General features: G+C 39.7%; 1 protein-coding gene across 2 annotated transcripts in view; it reads left to right on the top strand.

Moving 5' to 3' along the window:
* Nucleotides 1–21,649, top strand: part of Mpp7 (membrane palmitoylated protein 7) — a 256,471-nt gene that overhangs the window by 224,599 nt on the left and 10,223 nt on the right. For both annotated transcript variants that reach the window (XM_008850556.2, XM_008850555.2), the window contains 2 exons: nt 757–927; nt 12,284–12,364. In XM_008850556.2, coding sequence (XP_008848778.1) covers nt 757–927; nt 12,284–12,364 — 252 coding nt within the window. The remainder of the gene's footprint in view (nt 1–756; nt 928–12,283; nt 12,365–21,649) is intronic.

Here is a 21,649-nt window from a genome sequence, read left to right as displayed (position 1 = left end):
TTCCGACTCCACAGGTATGTCGCATAATTCTGTATTTTCTCTTTGACTGCTACACTTCCTTTTATTTGAGACTTGGTCTCATGTAACCCAGGTATGTTTGTAATTCAGCCCTCCAGAGCTGAGGCAGGAAGGAGTTCAAGGCCAGCCTAGGTTGCACACCGAGACCTGTCTCAGAAAAACAACCAAAAGTTTTTCAAATATTTATGAGCTACAGAAATTAAAATTTGTATTTAAAATGCATTGACAAGTGTTTTTAACTTTTCTTATCAAATACATTCACAGATTAATCCATGGCAAATTCCATTTGTGGTTTCTGATTTATTTTGCTTTATTTTACAGTTACACTTTTCTGATTTCTGAAAAGAGCTCATTGTGTTTAATACCAAATAAAGTATGTATTATAACTTCATAATCATTAAATAATGACCTTTAAAATTTTTGTTTTGATGAAATTGTGTAGTATCTGATTTTTCTCTCTAAGGCACTTTATAGCAATATTATGACGAATAAAATATGACCCAGTTTGGTGAAGGTTTATTTGTTGATGTTGAGTTTTGTTGTGTTTTGGAGTTTTTGTTTGTTTGTTTTGTGGTACTGAGGATCGGAGCTAGGTCCTCACACATAATAGGCACTCTACCACTGAGCTATGTCCCCAACTGAATCTTAAGTTTTTTAATATTTAGTTTGGGGAATTCTAATTTTTAGTTAAAAATATACAAAGATATTTACTAAATATATATGTATTTTGATTTGTAGCTGGTTTTAGAAGAAGTTTCCGTCTTAGCAGAAAAGATAAGAAAACAAATAAATCCATGTATGAGTGCAAAAAGAGTGACCAGTACGACACGGCAGATGTACCCACGTATGAAGAAGTGTCTACATACCGACGGCAGGCTCATGAGAAATACAGGCTTGTTGTTTTGGTTGGTGAGTGTTATTTTCATTTGAAATTCTAAGGAAATAAGGAAAACACCAAGAATTTAAATCTGAAATGCATTGTAGTTGGAGTTTTCATGCTAAAAAGCCCCACATCTTGAATCTTTGCTTAGCTCTAAGGTGAGTGCTTTGGTTGTTTGCACCTGCACACTGTTCTGATACTTTACATCTCTAAAGAATGGTCCTGATACAAGGGTGGCATCTCTTTGTAAACACATTGCACTTCAAGAAACATCAAGCGCACTTAATGGTAGAACTAGATATTTTTCAGTGAAATGCATGTTCTTTTCAATTCATTTTGAGGCAGTATCCATGGTATAAACTCCCTAAACTATTTAGAAGAGCAGAGAAATAAACTATAGCAGTATTCCAGGTTATTTCAAACTGAAAAGTCTTAACAAAACTGTTTTAAAGTATGTAGTGATCTATGATTCAGTAGTAGAGCACCTGCCTAGCATACACATGGCATTTGGGGGTTGTTTCCTCAGACACTGGTTGGTTTGACTCACATTCCCATTCTAGTTCTTCTCTTGCCCAGCCTTCAAGGACATGACCCACCACAACTTGATGCACCCCACCCAATACTATTTCTTTCAAAATGTGGTGAGAGCTGTCAGCTTTTAGGATTGAAGCCAATGGTTTTGTAGAAGTTTTGGATGAGAGGAGCTTAGTGTATCTCACTGATTCTTCTAATTTCAGTTTAGGGATGAGAATGGAGGAAAGGTGAGGAATCAGCCCCATCTTAATAAGGAGAAATGTTTTGAAGGTTTGTTCCATGTTAGTTTAGACAAATGGTGGGTGAGCAGTGGGAATGACATGTTTTTTATAGCTAATGGCTGATCATCAACCTAGCAGATACTGCTATTATTAGCTCTGTTCAGAAATATATATTCACATATTTCAAATGAAGTTCAAAGTATCCCCAAACCACACCTGGAAGGATAGTTCCATAGGTGTTTATTTCCACAGTGCTCACAGCATTCCAGATTTTACTCCCCATGGTGTCATCCTGATGAGAACACAGGTCTGCAAGGCTCATACAGCATCCAGTAGTGGTAGCCAACTCCTTTGATCCTTTAAGGAAGCTACTTGAGACCTCCTACTATCTCCTGGCCCCGCTGTCCCTGCGGTGCCTCCTCCCTCACAGCATACATCTCAGTAGCATCCCTACACTCCCATCACCTTTCCTCCTTAGTCCAGGAGCCATGCACGATGATGGCATGGCCAGGACAGCATGGTGGGGTGACTCTGTTTCCCTTACTTCCAGGTGACCCTCAGGCCTTGGATTATCATGTCTCTGTAGCTTTGGGCATTCCCTCAATGATTCAAAGAGAAAAGAAGAAACCATTTTTTTTTCTTCCTGTAGGTACAAGCCGTACAAGCCCCTTTCCTCCAGGCTAAAGAAGGGTAGATAGATGAGTCCGTTGTGAGTCTCGGTAGTAAGCTGGAGAGGAAAGAAGAAAGTCAACTGTCTGGAGTTCCTGAAGATGGTTAATAATTATGAAAAATAGCCAACCCATAGGCTCCTCCAAAGGGACAGAGGGCAGAAGGAGCTCATACATGCTAGACACGGTGGTATTCTGTTGCACAGTACCACATGATGGCATACTTCAGCCCTCCCATAGTTACCTTAGGGAAGTATCAACCAGCAGATGAACCATGTTGGTTTTCTATCACTTAAACCAAGTACTTGAAATGATTAATTAATAAAGATAGATTTGTTTGGGTCACAGTTTTAAGCACCAAGATGATGCCACAAGTGAAAAACCTCACACCAGACCTCAGGTGACAAATTGCAGCCCTGGCATAGGCACCCCAAAATACTATAGAAAATCACCTTCTGCCTATGTAAGGTGTATCTGAAATATGAATTAATTTCCATGATTCTGTTGCTTTGGGCCTGTGAGAGGCAGCACACCATGGCAGGAAGGTGTGGTAGAGCAGAATTGGTCACCGCTGCAACAGGACGTAAAAGAGGAAAATAGCCTCTGGGAGCACCCCAAAGGGAGCACCCCAAGTGTCTGGCCCTCAGTAGACACCTCTGCTCTTCAGTTTCTTCATTGGAGATAAGAGCTTTCTAGGCTTGTTTTGAGGGTTGAACAAAATAACCTTTGCAAAGACTTAAACCTTTTCCTAAGCCTACCAAGGTCTTAGTAAAAAGTAGTTCTTATATATGAAATGAAAATACTAATAAAATAAACGTGAAGTGATCCAGTCTAAAAAGATTTCTTAGCACTCAAAATGATTTTAAGTGTTCTAGCAGTTTATCATCTGAAAGGAATACTCAAGCATTGGGTGTGCATTTTGGAAATTCTGGATTACTCTTGAGTTAATGATTACAAACTGAAGACTTCCTTCTTGACTCTTGTGAGGGGTGCAGGAAGGATGAAAGACTAAGCATCAGTCTCTCATGTGAGTCTGCTTACCATTATCCACGCTGTCACAGCCACTGAAAATAATGACCTTGGCCTAGAGAGTGTTAGATAAGAATCCTTAGAGAGATCCGGAGTGCTTTCTCTCTATAGCGTTATGACATGGTATTCTTAGATCCAGTGTTCAAGAAATAAAGATAGACGAAGTTGGTGCCATGCAAAAATATGGCATCCGAGAACTGTGAACATGGTCAGAACTATTATTTTTTTCCTTCCTTGGTAAACATACTGCTCTTGAGACACATTTTAGCCACTAATATATCAGTGACTGTTTCAGTTAAATTCCCCTCTACATTTAAGAGTACTTTCCAAAAAGTGTTAGACTCAAGTGCTGGGGCAACTTAGTACATTGTCCTATATGACATATTTTATCTTTAGTAAAGCCTGACTTTTTTCAGACTAAAGTAATAAAGTCAAATAATATATGTAGGGTTGAGGGGAGGAGTAGAGTAAAACCGTGGTGTTAAAAAGCCACTAAAGCGCTTTCTGTGACTTAAGCCAAAATGAGGGCAAAGATTCATCTTGTGGATATTCAGACAATCTGGACTTGTTCAGTCTGGTTATGAGGCATAGGAGGAAACTAGTCATAAATCTTTCTGTGTATTTCACATTTACAACTTGAGCATTAAAAACTGTTCAGTCCTCATTTGGGCTGAATCATATATGTTGCCTGAAGACTGCTTTGCCAAAAGGTATTTTGAATAAATAGACATTTATAAGAATGTCATAATTTTTCCATAAAGTGATGGTGTAACACAGTCTCCTGCATAAATCAGACATGAAAGGGCACACTCAGAATAGAATGTGAATGTTAGGATTCCTTGTGCCTTTGTTAAACTTCGAAACCTTGTAGGTCTGCTCCAGAGGATTTTGTATAGATAATCATAAAATCAAAAGTCGTGATCAAATTTATGAGTGTGTGATGGGATTAAAATTATAATCCTGTGTAGAAGAACAAATATGATTTTTATTAGAATCACAGTGGATTTTTATGTCCATAGCCTATCTTAAATATTTATACTCAGACTTCATTCCTGGCATAAATCACTGTTCTGTTCATGAGCTGATTTTTGCAGAGCACTGGTCAACAGGTGTGTTCTGAGTACCAAGTTCTGTAGTGAACAGCAGGAACATTTTTGTCCTTCAGACATTTATAGTCCAATGGAAGAAGATAAACCAAAAATATTTCCATAATAACAGTGCTAAATGATAAGGCTACTTACCTGGTGGCTGGAGGATGTGAATTTGAGAGTTTGGGACTTGATCGAACTGAATTTTGAACCAGGTCCTGTGATACCCAGTGAAAGCATGGAAGTTACCTGTGCCCTTTGCTTTGCCAAGGAAGATGAGTGTGGTTATATTTTGACCTTTCAAACGTTATTGCATTTTTGTTCTTTGTTTTATTTTATTTCTCTTTTATTTTGTTGAAACAGGGTCTCCTTGTAGCCTCAACTGATCTGGAACTTGCTAGATCTCGCAGAGATCGACCTGCCTCTGCCTCCTGAATGTTAGAATTAAAGGCATGCTTTACCATGCCCAGCTTTATTGCATTTTTTTCATTTTTATTGAATTTTTGCAAATTTCATACAATATATTTTGATCATATTTAGATTCTGCTCCCTGTCTGCACCCTCCCTCGATATCTCCCTACCTGATTTCATGTACTCTGGGGGGGGGGGGTCTTTGTCTCTATGTCTGTGTGTCTGTGTGTTTAAAAAGACCTAGCTAGTCAAACCTGTGTCCCCAAATGCCCTTTGATGTGGTTCCATCCACTGGAAGCTGACCAACCTATTTAGCATCACACTTTTAAAGAAAATTTACTCTCTCCCAGTAGCCTTTGGCTGCCAGTAGCTCCTCAGGTAACACTGGAGTTTCTTACTCATCTCCCCACATCTATATTGGGATTTGTCTGGCTTGAGCTTAGGTGGGACTTATGCATGCTGTCACCATTGCTGTGAGTTCATATGAGTAACTGCCCAGCTTACTTCCTTGTGATCATCCACCCCCTCTGGTTCTTACTATCTTTCCACCCCCTCTTCCACAATGATCCCTGAACCTTGATAGGCAGAAGTTTGATACAGGTGTCCTATTCAAGGACAAGCATGTTGCAGCTTCTTACTCTTGGTATGTTGGTCCATTGTGGGTCTCTGTGTTAATCACCATCTGGTGAATGACAAAGCTTCTCTGGTGAGAGCTGAGAGATGCATTAATCTATGGGTATGACAATAAGTTATTCAGTTTAATACTGTGTCTACTTAGTAGAATAATAGTAATAGACTCTCCCCAGTGGCCTCTGACCTATCTAGCCACAAGTTTCTAGGCCTGACATTGCATTCTTAGCATAGCTGAACTAGTGAGACAAGGACTTGGTCAGTTTACACCTCTGCTCAGCAGACTTTCTACTCTTTTTCCTCTTTTCCCTATCCCTTTCTGTTTCTTTTTTTTTTCTTTTTTCTTGGGGGAGCATTCTCTTTACAAATTGATACCTCATTAAGAACACTCTTCTCCCATTGAGAAAGCAGCAGAGGAACAGAACTCTGACTCTGTTAGGGCTTATTGTGAACTGCTAAGTAGCTCTACTCTTTTATAGAGTTTGATACCAAAGGAGCTTTACATAAACAGATTTGACACTTTGGAACACAAAAATCCAACCACCCACTAATATGATCATCTGTGGTCATGGGTCAAATGTAATAGCATGGCTGTTTTTATTTTATGCCTAGAGCTATAAAATAGTAGTGCTCCAATATGTTAAGTAGACATTTTATAGCATGTGTCTGATCTGAGAGATACCTGGAGATTTTGTTGGATTTATCTTGCAGTAAATCAGATGAATGAGTGTGGTTTTTTTCAGGTAACAAAGCAGTTTGGGTTCATATTGCAGACTCCAGTAATTCTGGTTTTTTTCTCTGGATAGTAAAGAGAAACAAGTCTGGCCAAATACGATAAAAGTGTCTGTAGGGAAATGCAGAAGAATTTTTGTGTTAAGTAGTATAGGTACTCTGGAGTTGAAGCTGTATCCATGCCAGTAACTCTTTGTATAATAGACCATTTTATGCTTGTGCCAAGATGTACAAAGATCAGGAGAAAACATAAATAGTACCTGGTCAGAGCTACCCGTGTCCTTCCAGTATACCACTTAATATTGGATCTAAATCCAAATAGTAGAAAGAATTATGAATATATAAGAAGGGTTTTGTCATTAATGTGTCATTATGATAGTTACATAAATAATTTGGCAATCTCTGTCTTCTTGTATCTGTGTACTTTCCCAATAGATTATTAACATGATAGTTCTTTCATCAGTAAAGCACTGCCTATATTAAAATTATTTAATTTAATATTCATCAGTCTTAAAAATACTGCCTGTAGGGGCTAGGGGGGATGGCTCAGTGGATAAAGCACTTGCTGTATAAGCCTGAGGACTGGAGTTCAACACACCCTTGTATCCACATAAAAGCCTGGTAGATTGGATGGCCCTCCCATAACCCAGCACTTGGAGGCAGAGATAGGAGATCTCTGGGGCAAGCTAAGTAGGCTAGCCAAATCAGTAAACTCTGGGTTCAGTGAGAGTCCCTGCCTCCGAAAATAAAATGGAAAATGATTGTGAAAGACACCTAAATCAGCATCTGGCTTCCATATACATGTACATAGACATGTGAACCAGCATACATATGTACACACCATATACACTAGAAGAAAATGCTGTACCTAAATTCTATGTTAGACATTTGCAAATAATTATTTTATGTTTATCCTTAGACTGCGATTTATAATATACCTATATAGATCGCTATCTAAATGTATGCATATGTACTGTAATTCATTTACTTCAATAAATCTGTTTTCACAATAATAGTGCCTTTTTAAATAGTATTAACACAAAAATAAGTAGATGGTCTAAACCCCAATATGTAGCAGTGGTCTTACACGTGTGTGTGTGTGTGAGAGAGAGAGAGAGAGAGAGAGCATCCTACTGAGTGTTCTTTCACAGCACTTACGGCAGTCCCACAGCAGCCCTCTGCTCTGGCATCATGGCATAGCTTAATGTTTTCCCCATTCAGTTAGCATCTTGTTTTATTTGTTGGACTTCTCTGTATCTGATTCACAACTTAGATCTTTCTTACGATCTCTTTACAGACTGAAAGCTGCTGCTACATCAACCATAAATTAATATGGAAAGTGTTCAGTGCTAGCACTCTAATCCAAAAGTAGCCATATGCAGTCATCTGTTATAGATGATAAGTCCATGAGCCAGGGCTGATGCCACATGGCCATGCTCCCAGCACTCTGGAGGCCGAGGCAGCCAGGCCGAGGTTGCACAGTGAGACCCACAAAACCAAATGAATCAGAAATGAAAAGGGGATAAAGGAGTCCATGAAGTTGTGAATCACATCCATGGACAGTACAGCAACTGGTACCCGACTTCACATTTCACCAACATTCTTTTGCTAGGATTGTAGGTAGAGTGGGAGAAAAGGTAGACTTACAAGTCAAAGGAACTCTAGAATAACCACTGAGCCACATTCCAGGTGTGTCTTTAGAAAATGACGTCTTAGTATTCTCATTTATAAAATGAGACTATTTATACCTTTCTTCCAGAGATGACTTGAGGTTCACTAATGATATATGTAAGCTGTGTAATACATGCCTGCCCCATGAAAACCCTCTCTGATTGTAGTTCTCGCCATTCCAAAGCCCCTGTGAGCTAAAGATTGTCCTGTAGATGCTTACCTTGACTGACTTGATTATTACCAAGAACCATTGAAAACAAACTATAGTCCTCTATTTCTGCACATATAAATGTATTTCACCAATTACAGTAAATTCCACCTTTTGCTGAGGCATATTTATGAGTTAACCTGTTTATGTCCCTAAATTGCCTACAATGTAAATTATGTGTTCTAAACATAAAGCAGCCAAAATGTTGTAAGGTTATACCTAGTTGTGGAAGGAGGCTACAGGGCAAGACTGTGATTAAGTTGTGTTCTTCTGCAGTCAAGAAGAAACCTTTGATCCTCCCCAGTGTGGGTGGCAGAATGACCCGGAGCCCCATAGGGAACATGCTCTGTGTGTACCCACAGCAGTTTTGTAGTAGGAATGATTTGAAATGATGCCCCTACTTTAGACTTCCTGTGAGGATACTTCTACCTTAGCAGATGGTGATTTAGAAAGTAAAATCTTTTCCACTGACCACTCCTGGTGCTTGTGAGCATGTGCTTCATGAGTGTGAGGGTCAGATCCTACATGGGAAGTGAATGCAGTCATAATTTAAGAGCTTCATACTGGTCTTGGCATGCCTTTCCTATTAATTCATATACACCCAGGTTTTTCTTCTGAATTAAAATCATTTATTGGTTTTGGAGTTTGGTTGGGGGGGTTGCTTTTCTTTGTTTGTTTTATTTGTTTTTATTATATGTGTATGAGTGTTTTGTCTGCCTGTATGTAAGTGCACCCATGTCAGGCAAAGTCCATGGAGGCCAGTAGAGGGTTTCACATCCCCTGGAACTAGAGTTATAGACGGTTGTTAGTCACCATGTGAGTGCTGGGAATCGAACCTGGGTCTTCTGGAAGAGCAGCCAGTGCCCTTAACCATTGAGCCATGTCTCCAGCCCTGTTTGTTTGTTTTTTATCTTGGGTAGTACATGAAATAAAATTCTATTCATCCAGCACAATACCTCATAGTCTAGGAAGAACTTCAGAGCTGAGACCTATGAAAGAAAAAGGAATACTAATTTAACATCACTTCCTCCAGTCCTGGATCCATTTCTGGCATCACAGAGCAGGACCCTCTATATTTTAGTATAGGGTATTTCTGAGGGGACATGTGTGGCTGGGTTCACTTCACCTGTATAATGGAGATACATACAATGGGGTTCCATTGAAATACTGTTTGTTTTTCTTATTTCTTTTCTATTTGCAAGAATAAGTTTTAGAACATAATTTTTATGTCTTTTTTGTTTGTTTAGAATAGATAAAATACATAAACTCCTATGTGGCTTTAGTGCCACTATCAGTAAATGCTTATTTGTTTGTTCCTTTCCCTGGGAGATCCTGCAGTCTCAGGTTTTGCCTTGTGGGTGAATTCACAGGAATCCTAGTCCCCAGTGCTTGGTGTAACTTGTAGTGCTTGTCAGAGTGTAGGGAAGTAGATTCTCTTTCCCTAAATACATTGCACCTAAGTGCACTCATCACTTTTCAGTTCCGCTTTTCCTTGTCTCAAGAACGAATCACGTTTATGTCCTTGAATATATCACCTCACCAGGTGACCTAGGTGCCGATGCTTTTTAACTTTAACTCCCACTCCTTTGATTCATTCAACAGTTTTCACTACCACAATAGCATACTTACTGTGTGCAATTTAAATAAATGATCTAGACCCTGAGGATGTAGCTCACTGGTAGTATGTCCTCCTAGCATGTGTGACAACCCTGGGCTCTGTCCCTAGTAACATAAAACAAACACATGCCTTTAATTTGCCAGCTGTGGAAACAGTAGGTGGACAACGCATATGATGTCTTTGTATTCACAGACCAATGTCTTTGTATACCCAGACCTCACAGTCTGTTAGAGGATTGAGGCAAGAAAGCAGGCACTTAAAATTAGTGTGATAAGACCTTTGAAGTGGGAAAGTACGGGAAACATAACCCAAAGTTAGGGGAGGGCTAGAAACCAGAGTTCTGTGACACGCAGAACTTTGTATCTTTTCCTACAACCCAGGCTAGTGTTTTCTTAATATCAAGCCCAGCCATTTGTATCATTTTCCTTTTGATCCTCTTGTCCTCGTTTCAGTTAATGTTGCTTCTCTCTTCCTTTGTATGTTAGTCGCTTTTTGTCCCTGTGGTAAAATACCAGAGAAAACATCATAAAAGGAGTAAAGATTTATTTTAGCTCACAGTTCCAGAGTTCAGCCTATGGTCTGCTGGCTCCATTGCTTTTAGGCACATAGCAAGGTGGAAGCACCGGGGTGGAAGGGGATGGGGGAGAAACGCTGCTCATGAAGTCAGGAAGCAAAGTGAACCTGAGAGGCTCCAAGGACAAGGTGTGCCTTCCAACTGGGCCCCACCACTCAGCTGGTGATAAAACTGGATCCCCCATGATCCAGTCACATTGACTGGCATCCAAGCCTTTGATACAAGCTTTTGATACAAGCCTTTAAGGGGAATATCTGTGTCTGATCCATGACTTACTGCCGTGTTCAGGTAGCCACATGCTAGTCCTTGTTCTGACGTGCACCTGTCCCTCTGGGCTTTTATTTTCATACTTGCTTGTACAGAATGTTTCTCAGTCTCTTAAGTCTAAACTTAGAAGTAGGTGCAAACATCTGACTTTGCTCAACGTTTTTCCTCTGATCATGCCAAGCAAGCATATACTGATATACATATTGTGTTATTATAAATTATTTTTCTTTCTTATACTGTTGCTAGGGAATCATATTGATTTGGAGAGGGGAATTTTAATTGCTAGTATTACGCTAACTGTAAGTACTACCTCAGCATATCATTGAGCTATCATGGTGTCTTAGAGAACAAAGAGAAGTTGCCAGAGAAATAGTTCCTGCAGCCATGTGAGGAAAGGTAGAAGGCAGTAGTGGGACACAGTCAGGGCTGGAAGCACCAGTAGGGAACAGAGGCACAGTCTCCCCTCCACCTCACTTTTCCTCACTCCTCCCCACTCACAGTGCCCACCTTACTCTTTGGTCCACCTATAAACTCATCATTATCCGGCATAAACTTTCTTTTTCTAGGATTCCTCTGACCCACATAGTCTAGAAGAATAGGAGGGCACAGGAATCAGCAGTCAAGGACCTCAGCTCTGTACTGTGTGCTGTACTGAGCTCTCTTTCCATCTTCCCAAGAAAAGTGCTCAAAATGAGAGTACAACTGGTGGTGCTCAGGGGCCTCAGCTTGTCCACTATCAGGAAGAGGAGGATGGATGAGAACAGAGCTCAACAGGCTGGTCTGAGGGCCCATGCTCTGTCCCCTGCTCTGCACAGCCCTTACATGACCCCAGCAGCAAGTGTGAGGTTCAAGAAGAAGGAGTGCTGCTTGCGCGGCTTTGCCTTTCTTACTGATTTTGGATTCATGTTTGCAGCCAGTCTTTGCTTTTGGTTTTGGCCCCAGATTCTTAAACAACCAGTTATTTTCTTTAAAGCGGTGTTCATTGATCGCCTTCCATTATCACAGCATATGCCTTGTGCCTGCTCAGCATAGGTGTTCAGCACATTTGCATTTGATTGATGTAAATGCCTAAGGCCTATGGCAGTTTTCAGATGCTTAAAGACTACTGAAATTCTGTACTATAGCAGGTCTTGACAGAGGTCAGTGATTACAGTTTTTCAGGTCAAATGCATGATTGAGTTTGCATCCAAAATAAAGTTAAGGTTAAGATTCTCTTTTTTTAAATTTGTTAAATTTATTTTTATTTTATGTGTATGTGTGCTATGCCTGCATGTGTGTAAGTGCACCCATATCGTGTCGTGCAGTGCCCTCAAAGGACAGAGAGGGTGTCAGATCCCCTGGAACTGGAGTTACAAATGGTTGCTAGCCACCATGTGGGTGCTGGGATTTGAACCCAGGTCTTCTGCAAGAACATCCAGTGCACTTAACTGCTGAGCCATCTCTCCAGCCCCACATCGATTCTCTTTTATCAAAGTCTAAAAGTATTTAAGATTAAATTATCGCTACCAGAACAATTCAATTTTTAGGCTGTTACATATACAGTTCCTTAGTGACTCAGGGGTATGCTGCATTTAAGCATTGTAAGCTTCCTAAAGAAAGAAGGCATGTAAACTTTTTTTAAAGCAACTGTGGGACTCCTACGTTTTCACATGGATGACTTACTAGAATAACCTCTCTGCTTGACCTGCAGGACTAGACTCTTGTTCTCAGTCTGTCTGCTGCCCTGTTTTCCAGGTCCCGTCGGGGTTGGGCTGAATGAGCTGAAGAGGAAGCTGTTGATCAGTGACACGCAGCACTACGGCGTGACAGTGCCCCGTGAGTTCTCTGCTGTTTGTGGTTCTGTGTTGACATTTGTAAGGATTGCTAAAAAGCTTACGGAGCAGACCTGGTGCTGAGCACTGTCCTGAGCATTCCTTGTCTAGAGTGAGGCTCAGTGCTGTGTAGGACACAGTGACAGCACATTTAGAGAAGAGGAAAATGAGGTATTTGCCTCACATTGCATAGATTATTGGCAGGTTGTTTCTTAGTTGCAGCTGCGTTCCTTGTGATGTTTATGGTGACTTCTAACACACAGATGATACCAGCCTATCATGTACTTACTTTTCATCTCAATCAAAGTCTCACTATTCTGTCCCTAGAATAAATGCTACTGTTTTCTGAGTTTTTCACCACTTTCATGATTATAAAGAGCAAAACACAGAGTACCAGGGAGACTTCTCATAGCACTGACCTTTCTTACTTACCTTTTATATGTAACAGTTGGCAGGTAGCATTTAAATGGGCTTTCCATAGCCAAATAATCCAAACTTTTTTTTGTACATAGAATTAAATTTCTTTTTATAAAAATGATTTTCATATACATTTTCACAAATGAAATATGATACTTGAAACATTTTGCTCTCCAGAATAAATGCCATTTGACTACTTAATATGCTGATATTAGAAAGCTGTCTAAAAGGCCAAATTGAAATGTTAGCTTTTTCAAATGGTTTTAGTACTGCATTATATATTGCCCTTAGCAGTGTTCTCTAGTTTTGGAAGAGTTTGACTTTACTTTAAAATTACAGTGTTCTGTTACTCCAGTTACTTCTTGTTACTACATTTTTCCAAATTATTGTTTGTAATCATTTTTAGCCATAAGTTACAGGACTGCTGGTTTTCACCAATCAAAATGAAAGTAAAGCAACATGTGGAACAAACCAGGTTTTTTTTTCTTTTAACGCCTCTTATACATGTTGAAATGCAATTAGAAAAATTTACAAATAATTGTTAAGCTTACAAGCTGAGCAATTGCAGAAGACACCTAAAAGGTTCAAAACAGAGTCCAGAGGGAAAAGCAGACTTACGATTTGCTTCTGTGTATTCATCTCCTTCATTTGTGTTCGTTTATATGACTTCCAAATTGCTGTATAAGCCGGGTGATATTCAACATTTTACGAAGAAGGGAATGGATGGAAAGGAGTTCACTTGGCTTAGGAACCAGGTGTCATGGCATCACTTCCTGTGTTAGTCATTTTTGCGTCAGTGTTCCACAGTGCCTGACAGAAACAACTTAAGGGAGGAAAGATTTATTTTGACTAACAGTTTCAAAGGAATTTATTCCATCCTAGCAGGGAAGACACAGCAGTGGCAGTGTGTGATTGAGGCTGTTCACATCAAAGAGGACCAGGAAGCATGGAGCAAGGCCAGAGCTAGAAGCCAGACTATACACAGAGGCCTGAACCTAGTGATTTACTTCAGTCAATACTTACTGATTAGTCCCCACTGCCTGATGGTTCCACAACCTCCCAGAAGGGCCCTTCCAGCTAGGGAATAGCAAAGCATGGGCCTAAGCATAGCACTTATTTTCTCCTCTGCACACTAACAGTCCCTTCAAACTATAGGCTGCTGAGGCCAATGAATAGTAGAACTTAGGTTTTTTTTGAAGAAGATACATAGCAATAAGGCTGTCTATCAGATAGGACCTGCTCTGATGTTGTAGTGTTAGTGAAAATCCTACAACAAATCACTTGGGCCTCAGTCTATCCAGACACTAAGATAATATAAGTTAACAACATCCAGGAAGGTTCTGGGACTTAGACTTCAAGAAATTCTTGTCATAGTTACTTTCTACACTGATTCACATTTAAACACAGGTTAATGCTAAAAAGATTCATATATATAGTCCAGACTTGATAAGATCTACCCTCAGGTGCTTATGAAAAATTGTACCGAGAGTCTGTATTTATAGTAAACATCCCCAGTGATTTGTAGTATCAGTAGTATCAGATATGTACAGCTAGGGCATCAACCCAAGGTTTTGATTAACTTACAAGCAACTATATATGAGGATCGGTTTTGCAATTTCAGATTGAAGTGCTTTGTAAAATACCTTAGGCAGACCCTAGAGTTTTAGAGAACACTTACTGTTTTGATTAAAGTAGTATTCTGTTTTATGCTTACATCTGTAATGTTCCTTTCTAGCATATACATTCAATATCCATTGGAATAAGTAGATTGAAAGACATGAGCTGTGTACCTCTAGTATGTTGACGATGGGAGTGCAAGTTAACACCTTGGAAAACTGCCTATGTTTGCTACAGCTACACAAACACCATATGAATGAGCAGTTTAATTCTGTACCCAACAGAAATACGTATGTGATCTCAACTAAGATGTGTACTCAGATATTCTTAGAAACACTGTTCTTAAGTGCCCCAAACTGAAAGCTACCCAAATGCCATCTGTAATAGAATGAATACTTGAAAAGAGAGAAAAGGAATGGTGTACATCCACCTACGCTACAGATCAAGTCCAGTGATACAGATCTTTGAGAACAATAGGACCTCAGTTGTGCGTGATCCAGGGACTTAGAGTGTTAGGCACCTCAAAGTCACCAAAAGTCGACCTGAGCTGGTGTCTCAAGTTCATTGTCTCACACTGATGATTAGACACTGGCACCACCCAGGAGTCAGCAAAGGGAAAGCAAACTTTATTAAGAAGAATTAAGGGAACATGAGAGAAACTCTGAGAGTGGAGGGGTTCCAAGAGGGTACAAAACCTATTCAGAAGCTTGTCTAGGGGCTTTTCCAAGGACTTATGGCAGGAATTGGGGAACGACCGAGACGATTTCTATTCAGATTGGCTAATTCTCTGAGAATATTGTAGGCCAAGCCAACTGGAGAGTGCCACACTTTGCATGTTCCCCTGACCCAACAAGGGAGATGATCACATGCTGCACATGGGCTGCTTGCCCTATTTAGGGGTGTTGACTCTGTTAGCAGCTAACCTGGGCTGTCTGCTAGCCAATAGCCTTGGTCAGCATGGCAACTCACCAACTTTCCCTGTCTCAACCTTGACAGGGTCTTCTAGACATTAGTTAAATTATGCTTCCTTTGTTCTCATGTTTACATGATAAGTTGTAGTTTTAGCATGGGCCTTTTTTCTCTACTGCCTATGGAGAGTTAACTCTTATCACAGCGACTAAGATAAAGCCATGGTTGTTCTTGGTTACCTCCTTGTCTGCAGAGGTCTGGGTGGTCTCCTTCCTGGAATACATAGAGGTTTTTCAGAAGCTTTTCTTAGTGACAGTTCAGTCTGCATTAGAAGTAAGAGTATGCAAAGGGCAGTGGTACCTTGTGTTCCTTAGGGGGAGCTTCATGGAGTGGAAGCCAGCCAGCTTGCTGACACTGGCTTTGTCGTTTTCCCAGTACCCCATCCTTCCTCTTATCTGGTCAGCTTGGTTATCTCATATGCAGCTGCAAGAATTTACCTTCCTCAGTGTTCCCAGTCTTGCCATTTTAACTTTGACATTCCTTTTAACCCTAACATCTCTTGTCACTGTATCAAAGGAGCTAGGCCCAAAAGAGAGTATGCTCTAAAACTCCAGCAACTGTAAAAATTTGAGGAGGTGGGCTAGGAAGGCAGCTCAAATGGAAATTCACAAGGTTGGCATTGCTCTGTTAGGGCATGCTGATCTATACATTTTCATCGAGCTTTATAATATGCATACTCACAAACACACATACACGGATATATATATATATATGTGTATATATATATATAATATATATATATATATATACACACACACACATATGTACACACACATATAGGACTTACATGTACTTTTTTATATATAAAATACTCGGAGTTTTAAAAATTTATTTTTGATTATGTATATGTGTATGCGTGGGTATATGCACTGGAGTACAGGTGCCCTCAGAGGCCAGAGACATTGGATCCCTTGGAATTGGAGTCACAGGCTATTGTGCAGTGCCTGAGATGGGTACTGGGGTACTGGGAACCCAACTCTCATCCTCTGCAAGAGTAATGCACTCTCTTGTCCTCTGAGCATCTATCCAGCACCAATACTCAGGTTTTCAAATGTTAAAAAAGAAATCCTATACTAATTGTAATTTACTAATATTTGAATTCCTGGTTTTAGTAATGTGCCATAATTATATGACTCTTACTGGAGGAAGCTGAGTGAACATAGTGTGGAAGCTGTCTGTACTATTTTTATACAGGCTCCTTTAGAATATATAATTTTTTCAGTTAAAATAAAGGCAGCCAACCAATCAGTCTACCTTAGCTGCATGTGAGGGAGGGGCTAAGGATATATAAGCTGAACACCATGAGGCACCTCTCTTGCCATTTTGTGTGGCTGTCAGGAAGTGACAGGATCTATATTTGAGTGTGAACTTTCCAGCACAACTGTAAATGGGGGGTACCCACTCTTCTGTAAATAAACCCCCACCCTATGCTCTGTTAGCAAGCCCAATAAACCTGTTAGGATTCCCCCCCCCCAAAAAAAAGAACAGAGCTAATGGAAACCCTTATTATTTCACCAAAGTTGACACATGTGGGCAAATCCTTTGGTCTTTTATTTCTTATTCCTGATTTTACCCCCTTAAACTTCATTCTGTGTATGTGTTTGTGTGTGTGTGTGTGTGTGTGTGTGTGTGTGTGTGTATCTCAAGTTATTTCTGGAAAAATGTGTTAAAAATTGCCTCTCTTCGGAATAATAAAGAAAAGAAAAAAAAAGATATAATCTTTGCTCTTAAGCAACATGAAACCCGTACATACAGAATCCACCAAGGTTTGTGTGGTAATAGTCACAAAATCACAGTGCTATGTAAGACCTAGTGAAAATAATAAATCATGCATCAATAAAAAAATTTTTAAAGGCAGTCACATATCCATTAGTGAAAATAACCATCTTGAAAAATGCATTGTTGAAAAGTTTAACTTAATATAACCAAGCTAACTACAATGTCAGTAGATAATCTTGTGGGGCCATTGTCAGATGTGCAATCCATAATGTGAGGTGTTAGTGTGTGGCATGTGGCAATATTTTAAAGGGATGCCAAATCCAGTAAATGCTGTTATTCTTGGGCTTAAATAACTGAAAAGTAGGTAACAAAAGGTATCACATTAGATATCAGCATCAGTGAATTCCAAGTTTGTAGTCTGAATTTTGAGTGTTCTTCATCATGCAACCTGTCAATCATTTTCTGAGGTTTCCCATGAAGGCATGTACCACAGAATTGTATTTTCCTAGATTTCAAACTATTCATGTTTCTAGAAGACTTGTTTGTTTGACGATGCCTCACTTGGGTTTCTAGAACTTGATAAATCTTCTCATAGGCCAGGCACTTTGAGGATTTTGTTCAATATTGATGGCTTTGTTAGACACTAAAATTCTTTATCCTAAATTAACATCAGCCTTGATTAACTCACGTCAGCTAAGATCTGCAGGCACAGGTTTAAGCACACGGACTTTCAAGTGTCTTCAGCAGTGTCATGAACGTCCTGCTCAGTTGCTAGTTGCTGTATTTCTGAGAGTGTTTTTAACTCCCTAGGAGAGAACTCTGTGTCAGGGCAATGGTCCCTAAAATATGTGCTATAGATTTTCCGGCATGGTGCAGTGCTCTTATAGTTGGATAAGCATAGTCTTTTCTTCATTCATTATCAACAAATTAATGCTCAGAAAATTCTCCATTTTGGTTTCCAACAAGTTGTTTTTCTTCTCTTTGATAAAGGAACACCAGAAAATATCAACAATAAAAGTAATTAATAACTTAATTTAACCCTGTTTCCAAAGCAGAGGATCATAGTAATTTTAATATCATTCCTCTTCTTGACTATGTCACATACACTCAACAGAACTGTTTCCTCGTTTTCATGATTTATCTGTACCTCATCCCATTCCTGGAAGACTGACATTCCATAAAGAATAGCATTGCCTCTTGGTGCTCTCTGAGTGGAAGTATGAGAAATGTTGAAGGATCATTACACTAAAGTCATTTGCTCAATAAAAGGGAATTAGGAATTGAAGTCATTTTGATTTTTAAAAATTCATTGCTTTTGGGCTGGCCAGATTGGTCAGTGGGTAGATGTTCCGGCTAGTGAGTCTGAGGCCCTGAGGTGTTTGAGGGATTTTTTTGTTGTTTTGTTTGTTTTTTGTTTTGGTTTGGTTTGGTTTTTGATACAAGGCCTCCATGTAGCCCCAGCTAGCCTGGAACTCAACTGTGTAGACCAGGCTGGCCTCAATCTCATGCAGATCCACCTGCAGCCTCCCAAGGGCTAGGATTAAAAGTGTGAGCCATCAAGCCCCACTCAGGACCTGAGTTTTATCCCTACCTGAGTCTCTCCATGGTAGAAAGAGAGAAGCAGCTCCCACGAGTTATCCTTTGACCTGCACACGCATGCCCTGCACCCCCCACACACTAAATAACTAAGTGTAATTTTAAGAATCATTGCTTTTGTATTAGGCTACTTTTTCCCACTTCATATTTTTCTGTTAAATGTCCTTTAAATATATAATTAAAATACCTAAAATGTAGTTAGACTGACAGTGGTTGTTCTGAGAATGTCTTGCCTCTCAGGAGTGTCTAGATCTGTGCAGATCCTTCTCCCTAGCTCCAGGCAGGTGCTGCTCCGCACTCCTCATTGGAGACTAGTTGGACTCCTTAGCAGTTTATTTTGAAGCATGTGGTGTAAACCAGATTTTCTCTTGACCCATTGTTTTCAGTCAGCATGAGTCTGAGACAAATGCATGTTGTTTCAGAGGTCAGTAGTTCCGTGGTGCATTCCTTGGCATGGAAGTGCCACAGTTGGTCTACCTGCTCACCTGATGGTGGGTACCGAGGTTCCTTCTCCACCCCATTTTGGCTGTTAACTCATAAAACAATTATAGTGAACTTTGTGTACAAGAATTTGATAGACAGGTTTTTGTTTCTCTTTGGTGAATAAGTAGGAGGATCAAAGGCTTAATGTTTAATAAATTACAAGACTAGGACAGGGAGGAGCACTTGTTGCACAAGCATGAGTACCTGAGTTCAGATCTTAGCACCTGATAAAAAGTTCAAATGTGGGTGCCTGTAACCCCAGTGCTGAGCCAGGGAGAAAAGGAGGCTCACTGGGGCTTACGGCCACCAACCTTGTTAGCTCCAGGCACAATGAGAGACCCTGTCTACAGGGAATAGGGCAGAGAGAGATAGAAAAGGACATCCCACATCTTTCTCAGGCTTGCATGCCTGTGCAGGTACACTAAAATGCATCTGCACACATGCCAGTACCTACACACACACACACACACACACACACATGAAATTATAAGGTTGTTTTGAAGGCAGTTATCCCCTTTTAGTCTTTTCCTGTTCGTATTATTAAAATACTTATGGCTGTTTTAAAATAAGTTATATTATCTGATGTTTTCCTTTTTCAGTTTTTATCATGTATGTATAGGAGCATGCACACTGTTCACATGGTCTATCTTTTTCTGTCTGTTTACTTTCAGTCTGCCTGTGTCTTTATATGTAACATGTCTTTCTGACAGGCTTGTAGCAGACATATACCACGGTCTTACTCTTGTACCCATCCTGTAAATCTCTGCCTTGTAATTGAGGGTGTAAGACCATGAGCACAAATTGGATTATAAAAGATTTAAATTTAAGCAGCTGTCTTACTGCTTGTTTTCTGTTTGTCCCATCTGTGTTTGCTTTCCTGCTCTTAACGTTTAGTCCTGTGGATTAGCCGATTGCTTTTTAGTATTCCATTTTAATCTGCCTGCTGTCTTTCTGGCTTGTATCTCTTTGCATTTATTTTACTGGTTACTGTAGTGATCATAGTATGCATATATAAATATATATAATGTAAATATAAGTAAATATATATAGAGAGAGAATCTAGAATTAACTTTGTGTCATTTCACTCAATATAAAAGGCTTGCAACCATATTAGTCTCTCTATCCATATTTGAATCTTTCTCTTATAATTATTGAAAGTATTATACTTATGCACATTGAAAACTCCTCAGGGCTGGGGAGGTGACTCAGTCAGTAAAGTGCTTGTCTTGCAGGCATGATGACCAGAGTTCAGTCACCGCAGTACAATGTAAAAAAGCCAGCTGTGGTGGCATGCACACCTGTACTCCCATTGCTAGAGAGACAGAGATAGATGGATCCCTGTGACTCAGTGGTGAGCTAGCTGGGCCTACTTGGCCAGTTTAGTGAGGGACCCTGTCTGAAGAAATAAAGTAGGTGCCTCCTAAAGTATGACACCCAAGATTGTTCTGTGACCTCTGCATGTGCACGTGCACACACATACACACAGAGAGCACTACACATACACCACATAATGTTTAATTTAAAGAATGCTGACAATATAACTTTAAGGCAGTCAAATATTTTACTGAACTCAAGGCTACAGTATTATTTATTTGTTATGTCTTTATTCTGAAAATACAAATGTCTTTATCACTTCTCTCTAAAAAACATTCTTAATTTTGCTGTTGAATACTGGTGTGCTTCATCTGAGAAGATCTCTATTCTTCCTTTTTTCTTAAAAGATATTTTGGTTAATAGGTCTTTTTCAGTACTATAAAGCTGTTACTGGTTTCTTGTTTTATGATTTACTTTGTAAATCTGGTCATTGAAGTCATTGTCCCCTTATGTTCTGAATATGTTCTTGACTTTCAGAACTTCTTATCTGTGTTTGGTTTTTAGTAGTTTGGTAATAATATGTCTAGGCACGTTTTGGAAAGTTTTTTTTTAATGTGATTTGGAGTCTGCTAAACTTTTGCAATATGTGAGTTTAAGTCTTTGACCAAATTTTAGAGGCTGGGGCCATTATTTCTTCTCATGGCTGCTTCTCATGCACCTTTTCCTTTTTCTGCTTAGCACCCCAATTACGTATATCATAGACACTCCAGTACTTTCACTCAGGTCCATAGCCTTCCAATGTTTTCCTCCTTGTTGTTCAGAGTCCATGAATTTGGTCAGTTTCCTTCTCACTGGCTCTTTTCCCTATCATTTCTGCTTGCTGCTGAGCCCATCTGGAAATTTCTTGTCAGAAATTGTGTCTTTTCAGTTCTAAAATTGCTCCCTGATTATTACATCGTAGTTTCTGTTTTCTCTGCTAAGGGTTCATATTTTCATGTAGTTCAGATATGTTTACCTGATAGAAAATTCTGGATAATATTAATGTATTCACTTAAGCAAGTTACTTATCAACTGTGTTATGTTTAGACCTTACATTCCATTTCCTTTGCCTGTGGTATGGTTTGGGTCTGTCCTGGTTCAAGGATGAATCTAAAGGTTATGTGCATGGTACAAA

The sequence above is a fragment of the Nannospalax galili genome, unplaced genomic scaffold, assembly GCF_000622305.1.
Source record: "Nannospalax galili isolate Female #2095 unplaced genomic scaffold, S.galili_v1.0 scaffold43, whole genome shotgun sequence".
NCBI lineage: Eukaryota > Metazoa > Chordata > Mammalia > Rodentia > Spalacidae > Nannospalax > Nannospalax galili.
This window is presented reverse-complemented; position numbering and strand designations above follow the sequence as displayed.